This window comes from Alligator sinensis, unplaced genomic scaffold (genome assembly GCF_000455745.1).
Source record: "Alligator sinensis unplaced genomic scaffold, ASM45574v1 scaffold1626_1, whole genome shotgun sequence".
Taxonomy (NCBI): Eukaryota; Metazoa; Chordata; order Crocodylia; family Alligatoridae; genus Alligator; species Alligator sinensis.
The window spans coordinates 866130-882268 of NW_005842437.1; the positions used below are offsets into that span (position 1 = coordinate 866130).

The 16139-nt window shown below is 42.8% G+C and overlaps 1 protein-coding gene across 2 annotated transcripts in view; it reads left to right on the top strand.

Moving 5' to 3' along the window:
• The first annotated feature begins 343 nt into the window (after positions 1–343).
• Positions 344–16139, top strand: part of CADM1 (cell adhesion molecule 1) — a 190367-nt gene continuing 174571 nt past the window's right edge. For both annotated transcript variants that reach the window (XM_006030335.3, XM_006030336.3), the window contains exon 1: positions 344–374. In XM_006030335.3, the coding sequence (XP_006030397.1) occupies positions 362–374 (13 nt within the window). In that variant the 5' untranslated portion in view covers positions 344–361. The remainder of the gene's footprint in view (positions 375–16139) is intronic.

A 16139-nucleotide genomic window follows, 5' to 3' on the forward strand; every position in this document is an offset into this window, starting at 1 on the left:
TGCCCCTTCACCAGCTTAATTAATGTTGGGGAGGAGGGTGTTTCCGTATTTATAGTCCATGCAACCTTTGAATGATCCTCTCTCTCTGCACAGTCTGGAGCGACGACATCCTGTGTTAACCTTGGTTTGGTATCCAGTTGGATTACTTTCAAGACTTCCTATTTGCATTCCTCCTCCTGCCCACTCGAGCATAGATAGCCTTTCAAGTGTTACACATAAAGAAGAAACCATGCCTCGGAGACCAGGAATTTGGAAATTGCTTCCTCTTGCTCTTTGTCATCTGTATGATCTGGTTTAAATGTTTGCCTTTTGTCCACATGATTCAGGGCACACGAATTTTGTGCACGTGCTTTAAGTGAGGATGGACTTCCTCGGTGAGCCCCAGAATTTGATCTATTTTTTGGCTTGTAGTCGTAGAAAGTATGCAAATGAATCCCTAAACCTGGGGGGAGGACGGGGGACAGGACAAAAACCAACCCCGATGTGCGTGCTAAAATTCTCATCTTGGAAAAAAGTCAAAGCAGCTTTTCCAACAGATTAGGTCTTGTGGATGACTGCGTTTGGATATGGAGAATGCCCATTTCTTGCCTTGGGAGGATTTTGAAATTCGTGTTGCTGTTTCTTTCTGGACTCCTTGAAAAGGGGAGGGAGGAGGGGATCGTTTCGGCTTAAACGAATTAACTTTTTTTTTTTTAAAGGCAGCACATCATTAGGGGGGTGTGGTCGGTAACAATGCACATTTGTGAGAGAAAGTCTGGCTTGATTTCTGGTTTTGCACAGTATCATTGAGTGAAATGCTCCTTTTGTTGCAATTGTGCGTCAATCGGTGATGCGACAAAGAATTTCTCTTCTTGTTTCTGGCTGCGGTTGTGCAGTTGGAGAGGAAGCGCGGGCCCTGGCTGCCGCTCTGCTCCTTCATTTGGGTCCTGGAACATGAACTGTGCAGGGATTCCTAATGCAGAAGCAGCTCTTAATATGTGCAGCTTAGAGAAGTGAGTTATTGTGCCAGCAAGAATTGTTTGAAGAATTAAAATAGACCCGTTTCCTTGAGGCACTGTGAAGTTAATACTCAGGAGTGTTACCTTGTAGCAGTGATTTGAGGGGTATTATTCCTCAAATCCCTATGCTAATGTGCATGTAGGTATAAATAACAGTGCCTCTGCTAAGGTTGTTTCAGTATTTATTAACCTCTCCCCTTTTTCAAGGGCTTACAACGGAGCTGCAGAAAGATGGGGGAGGTGGTGGTGGAAAGAAATCTCGCCCAAGGCCGTAACTAGTTAACATTGTCTGTGCGTCTTCTTTTTTTCCTTTAATGATATAGTGAAGCAGTTTAGGGAGACTTGGACACCAACAACTAATGAAATTTGCTCCCCTGCTTGACTGCCGAGGTTGCGCGTGCCGCTTCCCTGCTTCTTTTTTTAATAAAGGAAATGAGTACCCCGAATCGAGTCATGCCTCAAGCCAGTCGCTTTAAAATTAAAGCTGAAAGTTAACCCCCCTCCTGAAAACCACGCTGCTGGTCTAGTTCCCTACTCCGCGCTGCTCAGAAGCCAGATCTGTGGCCCCGGTCTGTCTTTGAACTGTGACCGTCTGCTGTGAGCGCTTTGGGATGAGGATTTCTGTGCTGTGCCCATAGCACTGGATGCTCAGTAAAGAAATCACCGTCCTTAGTACTTGCTGCCCTGTCTCAGTATTTGAGTGCAGGTAAAATGTTGAACTCCTTGTCAGACCTTTGGGCACATTGCACTGGTTTACAGGGAAAAGGGAGTTGAGGACCTTGGGTCTGTCTTTGGTCAGGGCAGACTGGGCATGCGGTGCAGAAATAAGCCTGTCTTCATAGTCCGACAAGTACAGGGGGATGCGTTTGTGCCGATAAAACTCATCTTGTTGCACCAGGATAACTAGAACATAAAACGAAGCTGGTTCTGCTGTAAGCATCAGTGGCCATCCTTGGCACCTGTGCGCTGATGGAGATCTCTCCTTAAAAATTTTAGAAATTGTGGTGCTGTAGGGCAACGAGGGGCCGTGAAAAATGAAATGAGAAGGTGTGAATGGTATGGGTGGGAGCTACGGCCCCTCTTCAGGGTATCTTCATGTGATGAAATGATGTCAAGTTGAAGCTTAAACTTAAAATTACTTCTCCCATGTGCTGAATTATGATATCGGTAGCAACAGCTGATTTTTTTCCCTCCTTTTCTCTCTTTCTTAGGTAAGTGAGAAATGCTTGGACACCCCAATTGAATGGTAATGTTCTGCATGCAGCAGCTCCCAATGCAGGAGAAGGCATTTGCCAGACGCTTGCCAACCAAGACGCTCCATTAGTAAGTCTAGCAATAACCGAACGTCTGAGCGACGGCGTGCCTGTGAGACCCACGACGACCGTCGGCCTGGTGTTGGGTCTGGGGTCTGTCCCTCTTCTTCTCAGACTGATCATGGGGTCCCTAAAAATAATAATAATAATAAAAAAGAGGGGGACAAGAAATGCAGAATTGGCTTGTCATCAGGATGATGCTTGGCATGAAGCAGAGTTCTTGCATTTCTGTAGGATACTCTGGCATGGGTGGGAAAAAATAAAGCAGTTCTTTTTAAGCTGCTTTTTCTCCTTGTAGATTTGAGATCATTCTTCTCTGGGTGACTTTTATAATAAAAATTGATTCCTCATGGCAGGAAATGGCTCCTGTTTAGTGCTGAGTGGGATGTGGGATGGAAGGGAATCTTTTTTAAGCCTAGTCTGAAATTAAAATCAAAGGAATACCTAAAGTAAGGGGGAAAAAAAACTTCTTTAGTCAAATTTTGCGAATGCTCTTTGCCTTATTCGGTGAGGAAGGAGAGCTGGCAGGAGGAGTTAGGCACTGGAAGGGGAAATCTAATAGTAGTCTTGCAAATAAATGAAGGCGCTTTAAAGCATCACTAGCTGGATTCTTTCCATGCTGGAGAAATACCCCTATTGACAGGACATTTGCAAGTCCTGACCATGTTCTCAGTGGTTTAATGGTAGTTCATCTGCTTATGAAGGTGGGTGAGAGGCTTTTCATATGCCTGAAATCCTTCCTCAGTAGACATAAAAGGAAAGACGCTTCATTCACCGCATGGTTCATCATGTGCTAAGCCTCGCTCCCTGGCTCAGTTTCGGTGGGTCCCTTAATGGTCTACAAGCACTTGGCTTTTTAACTGGTGCACATTGGTGGCCAGTGGGCTTGCTTAGATGGCAAACTCCTCTCTTCTCAAGTTTTCTGAGACAATGCATCGGAGCATTGAATTGGCAAGAGCGTTTTGGTGAGGTCAACTGAGACTCTAGGTCGACAGCAAACCTGTTATTTTCAGGGAATCCTACTGGGGTATCTTGTGTTTCCCGAGGAACCTGGGGAAATCAAATCTGTTTTGAGAACGTGACCAGCGATGGAAGCTGGGAATGGTGGCTGGGGCTTCCTAAAGGCTCCGGTCCTGCAAGGTTGGACTATCTGATGACAGGGTTGAAAGTTGAGGCCTTGCATTGTGTTTCAGTGCACGTTTAGCTGTCCTAGTCCGCCATGGGGAGGAAGCTACCCTGCAAAAAAATAAGCTTTTAAAATTCTTTTTAAAGAACATTTTTTCTCCTTCTCAACTATGCTAATGATAGGATCTGCACAGACGAGACCACTTGAGCCAGCTGCGATGCTAAAGAAAGCGTCTAGGACTTGTGAAAGATTTTCCAGTGCGGGATAGCATAAAAGGACTGAAATAATCCTCTTGTAGCCATGTGGTTATTGGTATTAGATTATGGCCAGGAGCTCAGGAGCTTCAGCCCTCACCTGAACTCGCTGCGCTCCTCAGCTGTATGGACTGCTAACGCGCAGGCTGCTTTTCTCATCGTTTTGTCGTCCGGGGAAATCCAGCTGTTAGCTTCAGTAGGCATTGCACACCTGCCTTTTTTTACAAGAAACCAGACATAGCGAGTGGGCTGTTAATGAGTAGAAGGGAAAACTGGGAATGGGAGTAAAATAAATTATAGTTCCAAGTAGGACCTATTTAGTCAAAAAATACTTGTGTAATGTGTTAGAATCCCATTTTCGAGCAATAACACACTCATCGTTGTATTCAAACACGGCGATAAATGCATCAATCTAAATTCATGATTTTGGTTTTTTCATATTGCTGCTAATTATTGAACATAACTAGCTTATTCATAATTTCTTTTCTCCTTCTGCTTGATAGCCATAATCCTGTATTTGTGCTGCTGTCATTCCCATGGTAACAGACTAATGTCTGAAGCAAAAGATTATTAAATACAGAATAGTACATTAAAATAATGTTAAGGTTCTGACTTACAGAGACTTTCACATGGGGGCAAACTTCAAAAAAGAGAACATTTATACAGAAAGCAATTTACTTTGCCAGTAATGTTCTGTATTCCCAAAGCTATTACTGAAGAGATTTGTTTGAGTAACAGCCTTCTCCCTCGCAGCCCATCTTCTCCTCCTGCTTTGCAGAGAAATCCTAATCTTGTGTTTATGTCATCAGTCCGTTGCCATAGAAACTTTGTCACAAATGTATCATGACCTCACAGCGGGATGGAGAGGGAGGAAAACACGGGTTCAAAGGAAACGGTAAAAGGCGACGATTGCTCAGAACAAAAATGCAAGCCTTAACCAAAGGGAGCAAGGCAAAGCATGGAAAATTCACGTGAATGTAGGTGATATATGAATGTCTAAGTGTGCACTTTTACTTATTACTTTGGGGGTTTCCGTTTCTGCCAAGTCTGTTGAATTTGCAGCTAGTTTTACAACAAAATAAAGTTACAACACCCACTAGATTGGTGATTTGACTTGATATCCTCACTTGCAACAAAGCAGTATGGTAAGGTCTGCAGTGGCTTGGTGAACTTTGCTTCCGTGATTTCAGGGGCATGGCTGGAAGCTGAACAGGGACGCTGCCTTTCTAGTTGTTAAATACCAGTTTTATTACCCTCCAAACTCTGTCGTGTGTTTTCCCTCCCTACCTTCCCTTCCCACCCCCAGTTGCTCCGTACCCCGATTCAATGCTTGCTCGTTAGTGAAGCAGAATTGCTTGATCCATCAGTGCGTGGGGAGTGTTCGTGGTGGACTGGTGAAATTCTGGTACCACAGGTGCCAAACCTGTTTTAAAGCCTGGGGAGATGGCATTGAAAGGCAAGACAGGAACCAAATCCACATAGAGTTTTAGCACCCACAAGATAACCAAGAGGTTTGATTGTCTGCTGCAGAAGTGGACAGAAAATGGACAAGTACAGACATGATATCTTAGATATCCTGGGGAGGGGCGGACTAGATGACCTCCTGAAGTCCCTTCCTACCCTAATTTTCTATCCTTCTGTATCTGTCTATAGAAGTTGCTTGATTCAAGGTAGCTTTTGTTGCTTACAGACTAGTACTGATCATCAGATTTCGTGGCGCGGAGGAATAATTCCCTCCCTAGCATTGGCGGGAGTTCAAAGGGGTATTTCCTTTCTCACTGGACCGTGGCACCAAGCTGCTTCTCTTTGTGGGAAAGGGATGAGAGGGCAGCAGGCAAAGAGCCCGCATTGTACAGGGACTAGCAGCATAGGTGGATCTCCATCTCTCCCGTCACAGATGTAGGAATGAGCCTCTTTTGAGCTCTGGAAGGTCTCGGATTTTTTTGGCAAACACTGCCCAGTTTATGAGAGCTTTATAAATTGATTTTAAAGCACCCTCCAGCATTGCAGTCCTGGAACCAGCACCGTATACATTTGTCTGCTTGCTGCTGGACCCCCTAGTTTTTTCCTCCCTGACTGCTTTCATTTTGAGCGTTCATGTGCTGGAAGGGTCAGTAGTATGGAAAGAGTCTTGGGCCTTGTTTGGCTTTTTTGGATTATGCCTTTTGTTGTGCCTTGTTAATTAAGACTCCTGCATTGACCAGATAAGCATAGTTAGCCCCCCCCTTTTTTTTTAAATGAGACTTCAAGTAGAAGTTTTCCATCTCATCCAAGATAGCTTGTGTTTAAGGATACTCAAGCCCTCTAATAGCAAAGAGAGAGAACAGTTGAAGTCTACTGCTTTCATCTGCATGAAAGTCATGCTGTGTAGATGCTGGTTTGGTGGTGAGTTTGGCCCTTCTGAATTTTAAGCATCAAATAAATCCGTGAAGAACAAGAGGGAGGGAGGAAGTGCAGCCTGTAGGAAGTTACTACTTGTCTTTTTTTTTTTTGTCTTTTTGCGGGTGCTTAAAGCAGCTAGCCCACATAAAAAGTGTGGCGGTGTGCATATTTAACAATATTATTAAATGCAACTCTTTAAAGCGCTGACACAATCTGCATGCAGCCTGAGCAGTGCGATGGGTATCGGCCACGTCAGCGATCACATCACACCGAGAGGTGCTGATGGGGGGACAGTTTTCCCTTTTCCGTTACCACTTGTTTAATGTCAGGCAGAATGCCAGGGATGAAATGGCGTGTAGGTTGTAGCCGTGTTGGTCTAAGGACATAGGCAGACAAGGTTCCTTGGGTGAAGCTGGTATCTTTTATTAGACCAACCCAAACAGTTGGAAAATAATTATTAAGGAGGGATGAAATGCTGTTTCTTGACCTTAGTTTATACGGTATATACCAGCCCGTGCGCCTGGTTAGCTAGGCTACCTTCCCCCACCTCCCGCTTTTTTGCTGTGTATAAATGAGAGGTCATTAAATAGTTTTTTGTCTTGCAGTAGAGTGGGTATTAGTAGAAGAGATGAGTAAGTGCATGTTTCTTTGTACCTTAAAGCAAAATACCATTGCAGTAAAGTCCTGCCTAAAACCTGACCCTGCCTTTCCTTTCGTTATTGGTTTTAACATGTCTTAAGGTTTTAACGAACAGAGTTTTCCCTCTAGAGGTAGACTTAAAATCAGAAGTTATAAGGAAAAATGTTGCCATAGAGGCTTCTTGTTTCATATTTAGCCTTAAGAAATATATGGGATTCAAAACAAAAAAGTAATAGGTTTTCTCCCCCCCCATTATTCCTTCTGCAACGTGGATTGTCTAGCTTTGTTTTAGAGTACAGCCTACAGTCACTTAACAAGACAGCATTGTAAAATTATTGCGCTGTGGCACTTGGTGCAATGGGTTTTGATGTTCTTTCCTCTACTGACATGTTCGCTTGATTGCTGAAGAGGGTTCGAGTTGTCTGAAAATTTTTTCACGGGCACGTGGGTGTGCATCTACACCTCAAGTATCCTTCCTGGGTGCATTTTTGGAAAAGTGAAATGACAGAGTTAGCAGAAAGAAAATATCCTTTGAAAAGTAGGGCATCGTTGCTTCTAGTCTTCTACAGAAGCTCTGCTATGTCATAAGTGCAGTCTCTTTCTTCTGGGTAATTTATGACTGAGTTCACTGAAATTCTATATTTGGCTGATATATTGAAAAGTCCATTTACTATCAGTGACTTTGTTTTATATTAAAAGAAGCAGATTTATGGGGAGAGAGTGGTAGCATCACAAGTGCCCTTTATCTTTACTTCTGTAGCAAGTTCGCTCTTAACCTGCCTCTGTCTGAACAGGTGCATTGTTGCTGCTCTGAAAGATTAGGATTTGAAACTGTAAATTTAGCTCTGAGTTGCACCTCAAGGGAAATAGCCCAAGGGTATGGGGTTGCTGTTAAATTAAAACACTGAGCTATATTTCCTTGTCAAGTGTGGGCCCATTGTTAATCTTTTCCTAAGCTTTTACAACTGAAGCAAGAGAGAAAAATGAAATGTGAAGAAGGAAGCAATGATTTTTTTTACTAAGACTTAATTCTTTTTTTTTTTTTTCTTCACTCTTATTCTCTCAAAGGTGATGACGTCTTAAAAATCATAACTTTCTCTTCAAGATAGTCCCAAGGTAGCAAAGTTCATTTAGTGATTTCCCAATGGAAACCTCTGTCACTAGCTGATTTAAGTATGAAACGAGTGCTAGGGGCATGTGGGTTTTGTAGTCAGTGGGCTCTTTGCAACTGAAGAGGAAGATGAAACCACTCTGAGAGTATCCGCTGGTCATCCCTTTCCAAGTTTCATTTACATGGAGATGATGATAGACTGGTCCCTGTCCTCCCCCAGCTGTCTGCAAATGGACATCCGTGCCCATCAAGTTGCTCTGTCCTCCCCTTTGTTAAAACAGAGCTTGTAGCGTGTTAATCTCATCACGCCAGGAAGTGGACAGGAGTCCCGATTCATTCAGGTGATGTGATATAAGTTGGCATTGGGATTATTAGGTTGAAGGAAATGAAGGTGACATAGTAAATGGATGCTGATTGAGCTCTTCAGAGGGGGTGCAGGGGATCTGGCTTCACTAGATTGAATGGGCTGCAGGTGACTCTTTTTGGAATAAAAGGATATATATAACAAGTAGGCATTGTGGGTTTGCAAGATATCGTTGCTCCTGGGGAATTGGGAAGGAAGAACCTCTCATACATTAGCTATTTTACCTGCATTTTTTTTTTAACATAGTTATGTGTCGGACTTCCAAATAGCCGGCTTTGCATGGAGGATGCGTGTGCAAACTGAAGTCAAGGTCCTGGCCCGTGAGCATGGGCCCTTATTCATTTCTGGGCACGAGGAACTGGATCCTCGACAGCTGTTTCATCACTGGCTGCGCATGGGAGGAGGGAAGAGAAACAAGAGTCGGATTTGTTTGCAACTCAGGCATATGCGAAATCTGATCTGATCTACACTGAGCTCCTGCATTGTGATTCGCTTTAATACAAGATAAAAGCTGATAACTCTGCAAAGAAACAGACCTTTTCAACCTTGAGTTGATCCAGATTTGTTTTCAGTCTGAATTCTTAAGGCTCTTAAGTTGAAACAGAGAAATAAATGCTGGGGGGCTAGTGGATATTAGAATAACTCCAGCTCTGAGTCATTTTGTTTCAAGCCTGGTTTTAAAAATAGGCTTAAATGCTGCTTACATGCTTGGATCCCAATGATCTTTGACTTTGGAGGCTGCGTTTTACAGTTTGATAATGTAGCAGAATAGTTCGGCCTGTGCTGTAAGTGCTTCATTTGCCTTTCAGGACTGTGATTTTTGAGACGGTTGATATTTCAGAATGAAAGCTATGTTTCAGCATGCACCACTTAACTCTGAGAGTCCTTTGTAATCAGCTTGCTGATAAAGAATGTGAATGCCACAAAGAAATGGTGAAAAACTAGCTTGCAATAAGAGTAGTGTCCTTTTGAAAAGGAGCAAGAAGTAACTGGAATATTTCTCTATTTTTGTTCATTCATTTTGATGAATTCTCTAAATTGTATGTGTAATTGTGCTCAATTATTACAGTCTGGTGCAGATAGGTTAATAGTTTCTAGACAGTGATGTACATTGATTTCTTTCACAGGCTTTGAGACAATTGTCAATTCATAAAGCACAACTATAACTTTGGGTGATTGTCAATGGCGCGGCGTGTTTTTTGCATTCCTGTTTACTATTGGCAGCCATTAAATTGATTCAATTTGAAATCTGAATGAGAAATTAGGGTGTTCTTATGTGGACATGTCTCAACTAAATTATTAAATGAAGTGTTTGACTTTTTCATCTGAATTAAACAGGCAGAAGAATTACAATGAACTATTTCATTGGATGTTTAGGAGCTGGAAGACGGAACGAGGGTTGCTGAAATACCGCTGTAGTCCCTTTTTGTTTTGCTGCTGTGGGAGGCGTGGGTTTTTAATGGGATAGAAAGGGGGCAAGGGGAGAGGGAATTGGGTCCAACTTGTTCAGTTAACACCAGTACATTTTTTCCTTCCTCTTGCAGATCTATTTTGATCTACTCCCTAGTCTTTGGTTGAAGCCATTGGCAAATGCTAGTACTTGCGTCAGGTGTGCAACAGAAAGAACGATGTGCATATTTGTTTCACGCTCAGTCGCTACGGGGCTGCTATAAAAAGCCAGTCTGGTCAGCTTCCTAGGGAGATATTTGACAGCACTCCTCAACGTTGAGCTTTTTGAAAGACAGGGCTCAGCAACTGGTTGGAGAGCTCTCCTGTTGCACTCGATTTAGTTCGTCCTTTCTGAAGCCACGGTGTGCGCATGCATTTTAAACGTACGCAGCTGCGAGTTATAATTTCACATCCTGGGTATTTCTTAAGGGATGCATGACATCCATTGAAGGTGCAGACCGCTAGTCAGATGCCGAGCATTTGGACATTTGCAAGCTCTGTTTTGTGTGTGTAAGCATACACACGTGTGTGCAACAAGTAACACAGGGGTGTGTGGAGGGAAAGAACATACAAAAAACTAGAACTCTTGTTCCAAAATGATACCTTTTACTAGACCAACTGGAAAATGGCAAGAAAATTGTCCTTTTCTGCAAGCTTTTGGGATCAAAGTCAAAGAAAGCACATGCTTGTCCAAACCTCAGTGGTGTGACTGACCCACGCCATCGGAGGTGATGGAGATGGGAGCTGGTTGGTAGTCGGAAGGTGCCAGCACTATACTCATGCTCTCTAGGTATGGACTCCTTTTTGGGGAATCCCAGTGGCGTGGCATCTTGTTCTTCTTACAAACCCACATGTCAAAACTTGAGTCGAGTGAGCTGCTGTGATTTGCTGCAGCTTTGCAGGAGCCTGCGACAGGCCAGGCCTGGCACTCCGGTGCTCGCTTCCCAGCCTTGTGTCTCATTTTTCTGCACCTCGCTGCTTCAGGGCCAGGGGACTTGCATCCCTCATCTCCAATCAGCAAGTGTTTTGCACTTAGCCATCTTGGTGTCCTGCCTTTCCCCTGAACATACCGCCGTGTAGTCTGCTAGACATTCGGTTTGCTGCAATGGTGTGGCTTCTTCAGTGGTTCCACACTATGGTTGGTCTTTTTTAATTTTTTAAGAAAAGTGCCCTTGATGCTTTTCCAGCACTGTCTCTGTTTGGGATTTTTTTTTTAAACATGTGTGCTGTGTTTAAATGGCATGCAGTCACCCCTCCCTATGGAGGTTGCTGTGAGACACTCAAGTGATCAAAGGTACTGAGTTGAGTTTTTCAGGATGCTACCAGCTGTCCGGTCGCCACCGTTAGTCCAAGGTTCACCTGCTGCCAAATACATTAAGTATGATGGACAGAAACATTTGTTGGCAAAGCTGCATGTTCCTGGTGGCCCGTTGGAAAACTTATTGTACTTAACCTCTTGTGAATGTTGTGGCTGGAAAGCTGCATGTAGACCTGTGTGTGGATCTGCAAAGCCGGATAGCTTAGATGTCCTGTTCTCTCTTTGTGCTCTATGTTAGTCCCATGTCCATGATCCTAAAAGGATGGAAAGCTGCACATAGACCTGTGTTTGGATCTACAGAGCGTGATAACTTAGATGTCCTTCTCTCTCTCTGCTCTGTGTTAGCCCCATGTCCGTGATCCTAAAATAACAACAAAGAAGGTCCAAAATGGCTTGAATAGAGAACTGCTCCAGTAGGCAAGCTGCAGTGAAGGTAAAATGGGTCATGGTGCTTTAAATATGGTAGCCCATATGGATTTCCAAGTAGCCTAAAATATAGCACAAAGCTTCATTTTTTTAATTTTTTTTTTTTTATCATCATTATTTAAAAAAAAATTCCTCCCAGAATTAAGGTCAACAGCAAACATGGAGATTACACTTTCTATCCTGGACTGTAATTCTGAGTCTAATCTTAATGCACCCGCTACAAGTGTATTTTGCAGGGGCACTGCAGGAAATGCTGATATGTAAAAACCAGGGGACGTTTACTGCAGTAGAAAATGCTTCACTATCGTTTTCTGAGCAGCAGACAAAATGGATCATAAGTTTTTTTTGTTTGCAAAACTGTGTATTTATATGAAAGCCAGAAAGCTGTAAATCCTGTAGACCATTAAAAAAATAAAGAAATGTAGGCGTGAAGTTTGGGTTTATACAGTGAAGCGTACTTGACTGAGCTTGCTGCTTTCGTCTGCTCTGATTAGTAAGGAATTTATTTCCCTTTTTCACCGCGCAGATCCAAGTTAATTAAGCTTATTTCCAGCGCCAGTACTTTGTTAACGGAGTAAAACGGCAGTTTTAGCACTGTCTGATATTTGGGGTTAGAAACAAATTCGGCTCAGGCATTATGCTGTTGTGTTACTGAAAACTCTCAAAGCAAAGTTTTATCCTCCTTCCCCGGACGGAAAATTCTTTGGGAATTTTGATGTTGGAAATGCTGACTTTTCCATAGAGCCAGTTTGGTGGGTATATTTTATCTACACCAGGGAGAAAATGAGCAGAGAGCATATCTGCTTTTTAAATTGGATAAACCAGTGAGAATCCCTTGATGTTAGGAATCTGCTGAGGGATCTTCATTATAATGAAAACTACTTCTTGTACCGAGTTGAGTGACTTGGGGGAACAATGGTTTTAGTTCTACAACTTGAAATTCTTGAAAATCCTATATGAAACTGTGTGTGGGTCTGTTAAGCGTGTTCACATATCCCTGTCTAACATGTGGCAGCTCCTTTCACCTTATCCATTTTTAATCGTACTGTACGGTAATAAGTATGTATGATAGCTAGCTTGGTAGGAGAAGCTAAAATGAGTATGAATGCAGGTTTCTGTAAGGTTTCTGAGAGCAATAATAGGATATATTTAAGCTATACTGTTACAAGAAGGTGAGCTATCCATCAAATGCACAATCTTGGATTTGGGTCTTCTATTTAGATTAAGCATGTTAAGAAAGATGGATGGTAAACGTCTTTCAGCTCCATTGTCCCCAAAACACAAAATGAAATCTAAAGACTCTCAAAGAAGGATTCAATTACGTTAGCAAATAGCTTGAACAAGGACTGGGTAAAAGAAGGTCATGGGGCAGTGGAATGCCAGTTGTGGATTTATATAGTGTAAAATGAAAACGTTATTTTCATTAACCCTCCCATCCACGTAACACACCAGCAAGTTATTTTTGGGGCCAGAGGCTTGCAGATATTAGTCACACTTGATGAGGAAAGACTTCTTGGCTACATGGCATTTGTGTATGCACACATGCATTTGTGCACAGTTTGTTACTGTGTGATGCATTTTTCCAATTAAATATTAATAAAATCATAGATTAAAGGGGAAAAAAACCCCCTAAACTAAACATGCCTTAGGTAAGATCATCCGTATGTTAATCAATCCGGATGAATAATTGTCTAGCCTGCACTTCAGTGTCTAGTGATGGAGAGTCCATGACCTCTCTAGGCAATTGCCATGCAAGTCTTCAAGTTCTTCCTAAAATCTACCCTAAATCTCCCTCGTTCTAACTTAAGCCCTTCTCTACTTGACCTGACCCCTGTGGGCACAGAACATAGTTGATTGACCTCCTTTTTATAACAGCCGTTTTAACATTTGTAAACTGATACCAAATCTCCCCCTGGTCTTCTCTTCCCCAAACTTCAGTAACCAGAAATCTTCCAGCCTTTCCTCCGAGGTCGTGTGGTCTCAACCTCTGCTCCTTCTCACTGCTCACTGACCCATTGCCATCTTCCTCCAAGCGGTGCCAAAAACCGAACGTAGTATTGCAGACGAGGTCTTGGGATTGCTGAGATGAGTCTCACTTCCCCATGACCTGCATGTGACGTTCCCCTCCGTACATCCCGGCGTGCTCTTAGCTTTTTTGCAGCAAGATGATGCTGAGGCCTCACTTCCAGCCTGAAACCTACTCAACCCCCAGATCCTTCTCTGCAGCTTCACCAGATGTTCCCTTATTTATTTGTGCATTGGAGCATCCTGTCCTAGGTGAAGTATGTTGCACTTGTCCTTATTGGTCTTTCATCCAGTTTATTTAAAATTTTATCCAGGTTATTTTTAATCTGTATGCTGTCTCATCAAGCGCTGGCTACCCCACTCACCATGGGGTCACCTGCCCATGCAATAAGAGTGCAAATTTCTTCCTTCCTCCAAGTCGTCAGTGAAGATACTGACCTTTACCAGGCCCAGGACCAACCCATGGAGAAACCTACCTGATGCCTCTTTCCGAGCCCTTGTCATCTGTGTTTTGAGCATCCAAACAGTTATGCACGCACCTTCATGTAGACTGTATATTTTAGATTACGTATAGGAGTGTAACAGGAGACTGCCAGAAGCCTTGCTAAAGTCCAGGTATATCGTGTCTTTTGTTCCCTCTCTCTACACACGTGCCGTCACGTTATCCTAGAAGGCAGCTGGGTTGGTTGCATGTGATTTGTTCTTGTCAGATCTGTGTTGGCTGCTGTTAATCACCACGCTGTTCCCTACAAATTGTTTGATAAGCTCCCATGTCTTTCCAGGTATCAAAATTAGACTGATTGATCTGTAATTCTCTAAGCCCTCCATTTTCCCCTTTTTTTTTTTATGAAGGGGGGCAGTAAAGATGCCCTTTCCAGTTTTTTTTCTTGGACTTATTTGAAGAGTTTAACTGACATTTTTTTTTTGGTTGAAAAAGGTCATATGGAGACTTGATGGGAACGTACCAGCGTGGACGCCACTTTTCCTGGGAAAGATTTCTCAGTTCTGGCTCTGTGGGTGGGAGATCTGTTTTGTGTTTTTCCCCCTATCCGGTTCTGTTCGCTTGCTTTACCTGAGTGGTTTCTTTTTCTTTCTTTCTCGTTGTCAACCACCTTCCTCCGCAAGCGGAGCAGCAGACCTAATGGACAGAGAGTGCCTGTGATTTAAAAAAATAAATAAAAAGCCATAAAAACAAAAAAACGTTCCTCCTACATGAAATGAAATCATCTTTTTCCTTATGTGGGTTTATTTTGTAGCATGGACACATCAAGTATTGAAACTCAGAAATTAAAGTACTTGGTACTTGCTGTAATTTATGGCAGTCATGGGGAACATTGGTGTTCAGTAACTCTGGCCCATCGTTAAAAAACATGATAGGCAGAGCCTGTGCGAACGCTCAGCAAATAAGCATGCTCTCAAGGGCCATGTGTTTCAAGCATTTCAGTAAAAAAAAAAAAAGGGTCGGGGGGTGGGGAGGGAGCTGGGTACATGAGAGGAGCCCTATGTATATTTATAATTTTTAATGGTCCTAAATCTTGACATTAAAGTCAGTATTTCTGAAGCTGCTGGGTTATTTTTGCATATATTGACTTGACATTCAGAAGCCTTGACGTAGCGATATTGATGGTGGCAGAGGTGATAGCTTGGTGACTTGGACTCCAGACAGCGCTGCCTCTCCCTCCCTTGACGGGAAGTCTCTTGCATCCTGGAGGCAGCAGGTTTGGATGCTTGGAGCCGAGATACGCGACTTACTGATGCTTCGAGTCTTAAACACCCAGGAGAGAGAAATGTGATCGGTGCCTCTTGGTGAAGGGCCTTTTCAACTAGTGGAGCCAGGTGATGCATGTTGGAAGGAAAGACCTGTTTTGTATATGGGAAATTTTCCTGCCCATGGTTCCCATCAACCAGATATCGCAAGTTAGCTTCTTTATACCTTCATTGTATTAAAAAACAAAATCAGTAACCAGTGGTGGGGAAAAAGATTACTACTGCCAATTAGTACCTACTCATTCTCTTCACTACAAAACGTGCATGTTAATTAACAGCTAGTGCAAATGTAGGAGTTTGGTACTTGGGATGCTGAATGCTTTGAGTTTGTTCGTCTTCTACGAAAATCAATGATATACAGGCTGTTGGAATTAATGTCAATATGACAAAGTGATACTCTAATATCCTGAAGCTTTTTTCTTTTTGCCTATTAGTTAATACAGGAGCTTAATTAGCCATTAACATGCTCTCACCTTGCATGGCCCTAACCACAGAAGCATGTCTTATTGTCTTCTAGAGAATGTCACTGCTAGTTACCTTTTCGCTTACTCTATTTTATATATTTCATTTTATGCTTAAATTTGCCCTTTTGGAAATCCCTGCTACAGATCTGCATGCTTCCTTAGCTACAGGATCCAGTTCAAAATGTATTTTATTGACTACAGTTAGCCTATCCAATACTGTTCTGCAGTGAATTATGTTATAATGCAGGTCCATTATTAAAATCGGGAATTGGAATAATTAATCAGAAAATAGCATACTGTGCTGGACAGCTGTAGCAAGATAAAAAAGGCAACATTAGAAAGGATGTGTTAAGCCCATGCTGCTGCATTTAGTGTGCTTGCTTGTGATGTTTTGCAAGAGGGGTGAAAGGGAAGGGAAGGTTTCTTAATTTTGGCTGGAGGTCTGGCTCACGCTACAAAGGGATATGTTCGTCTGAATCCTTATAGTGGCCAGATAATGCAAG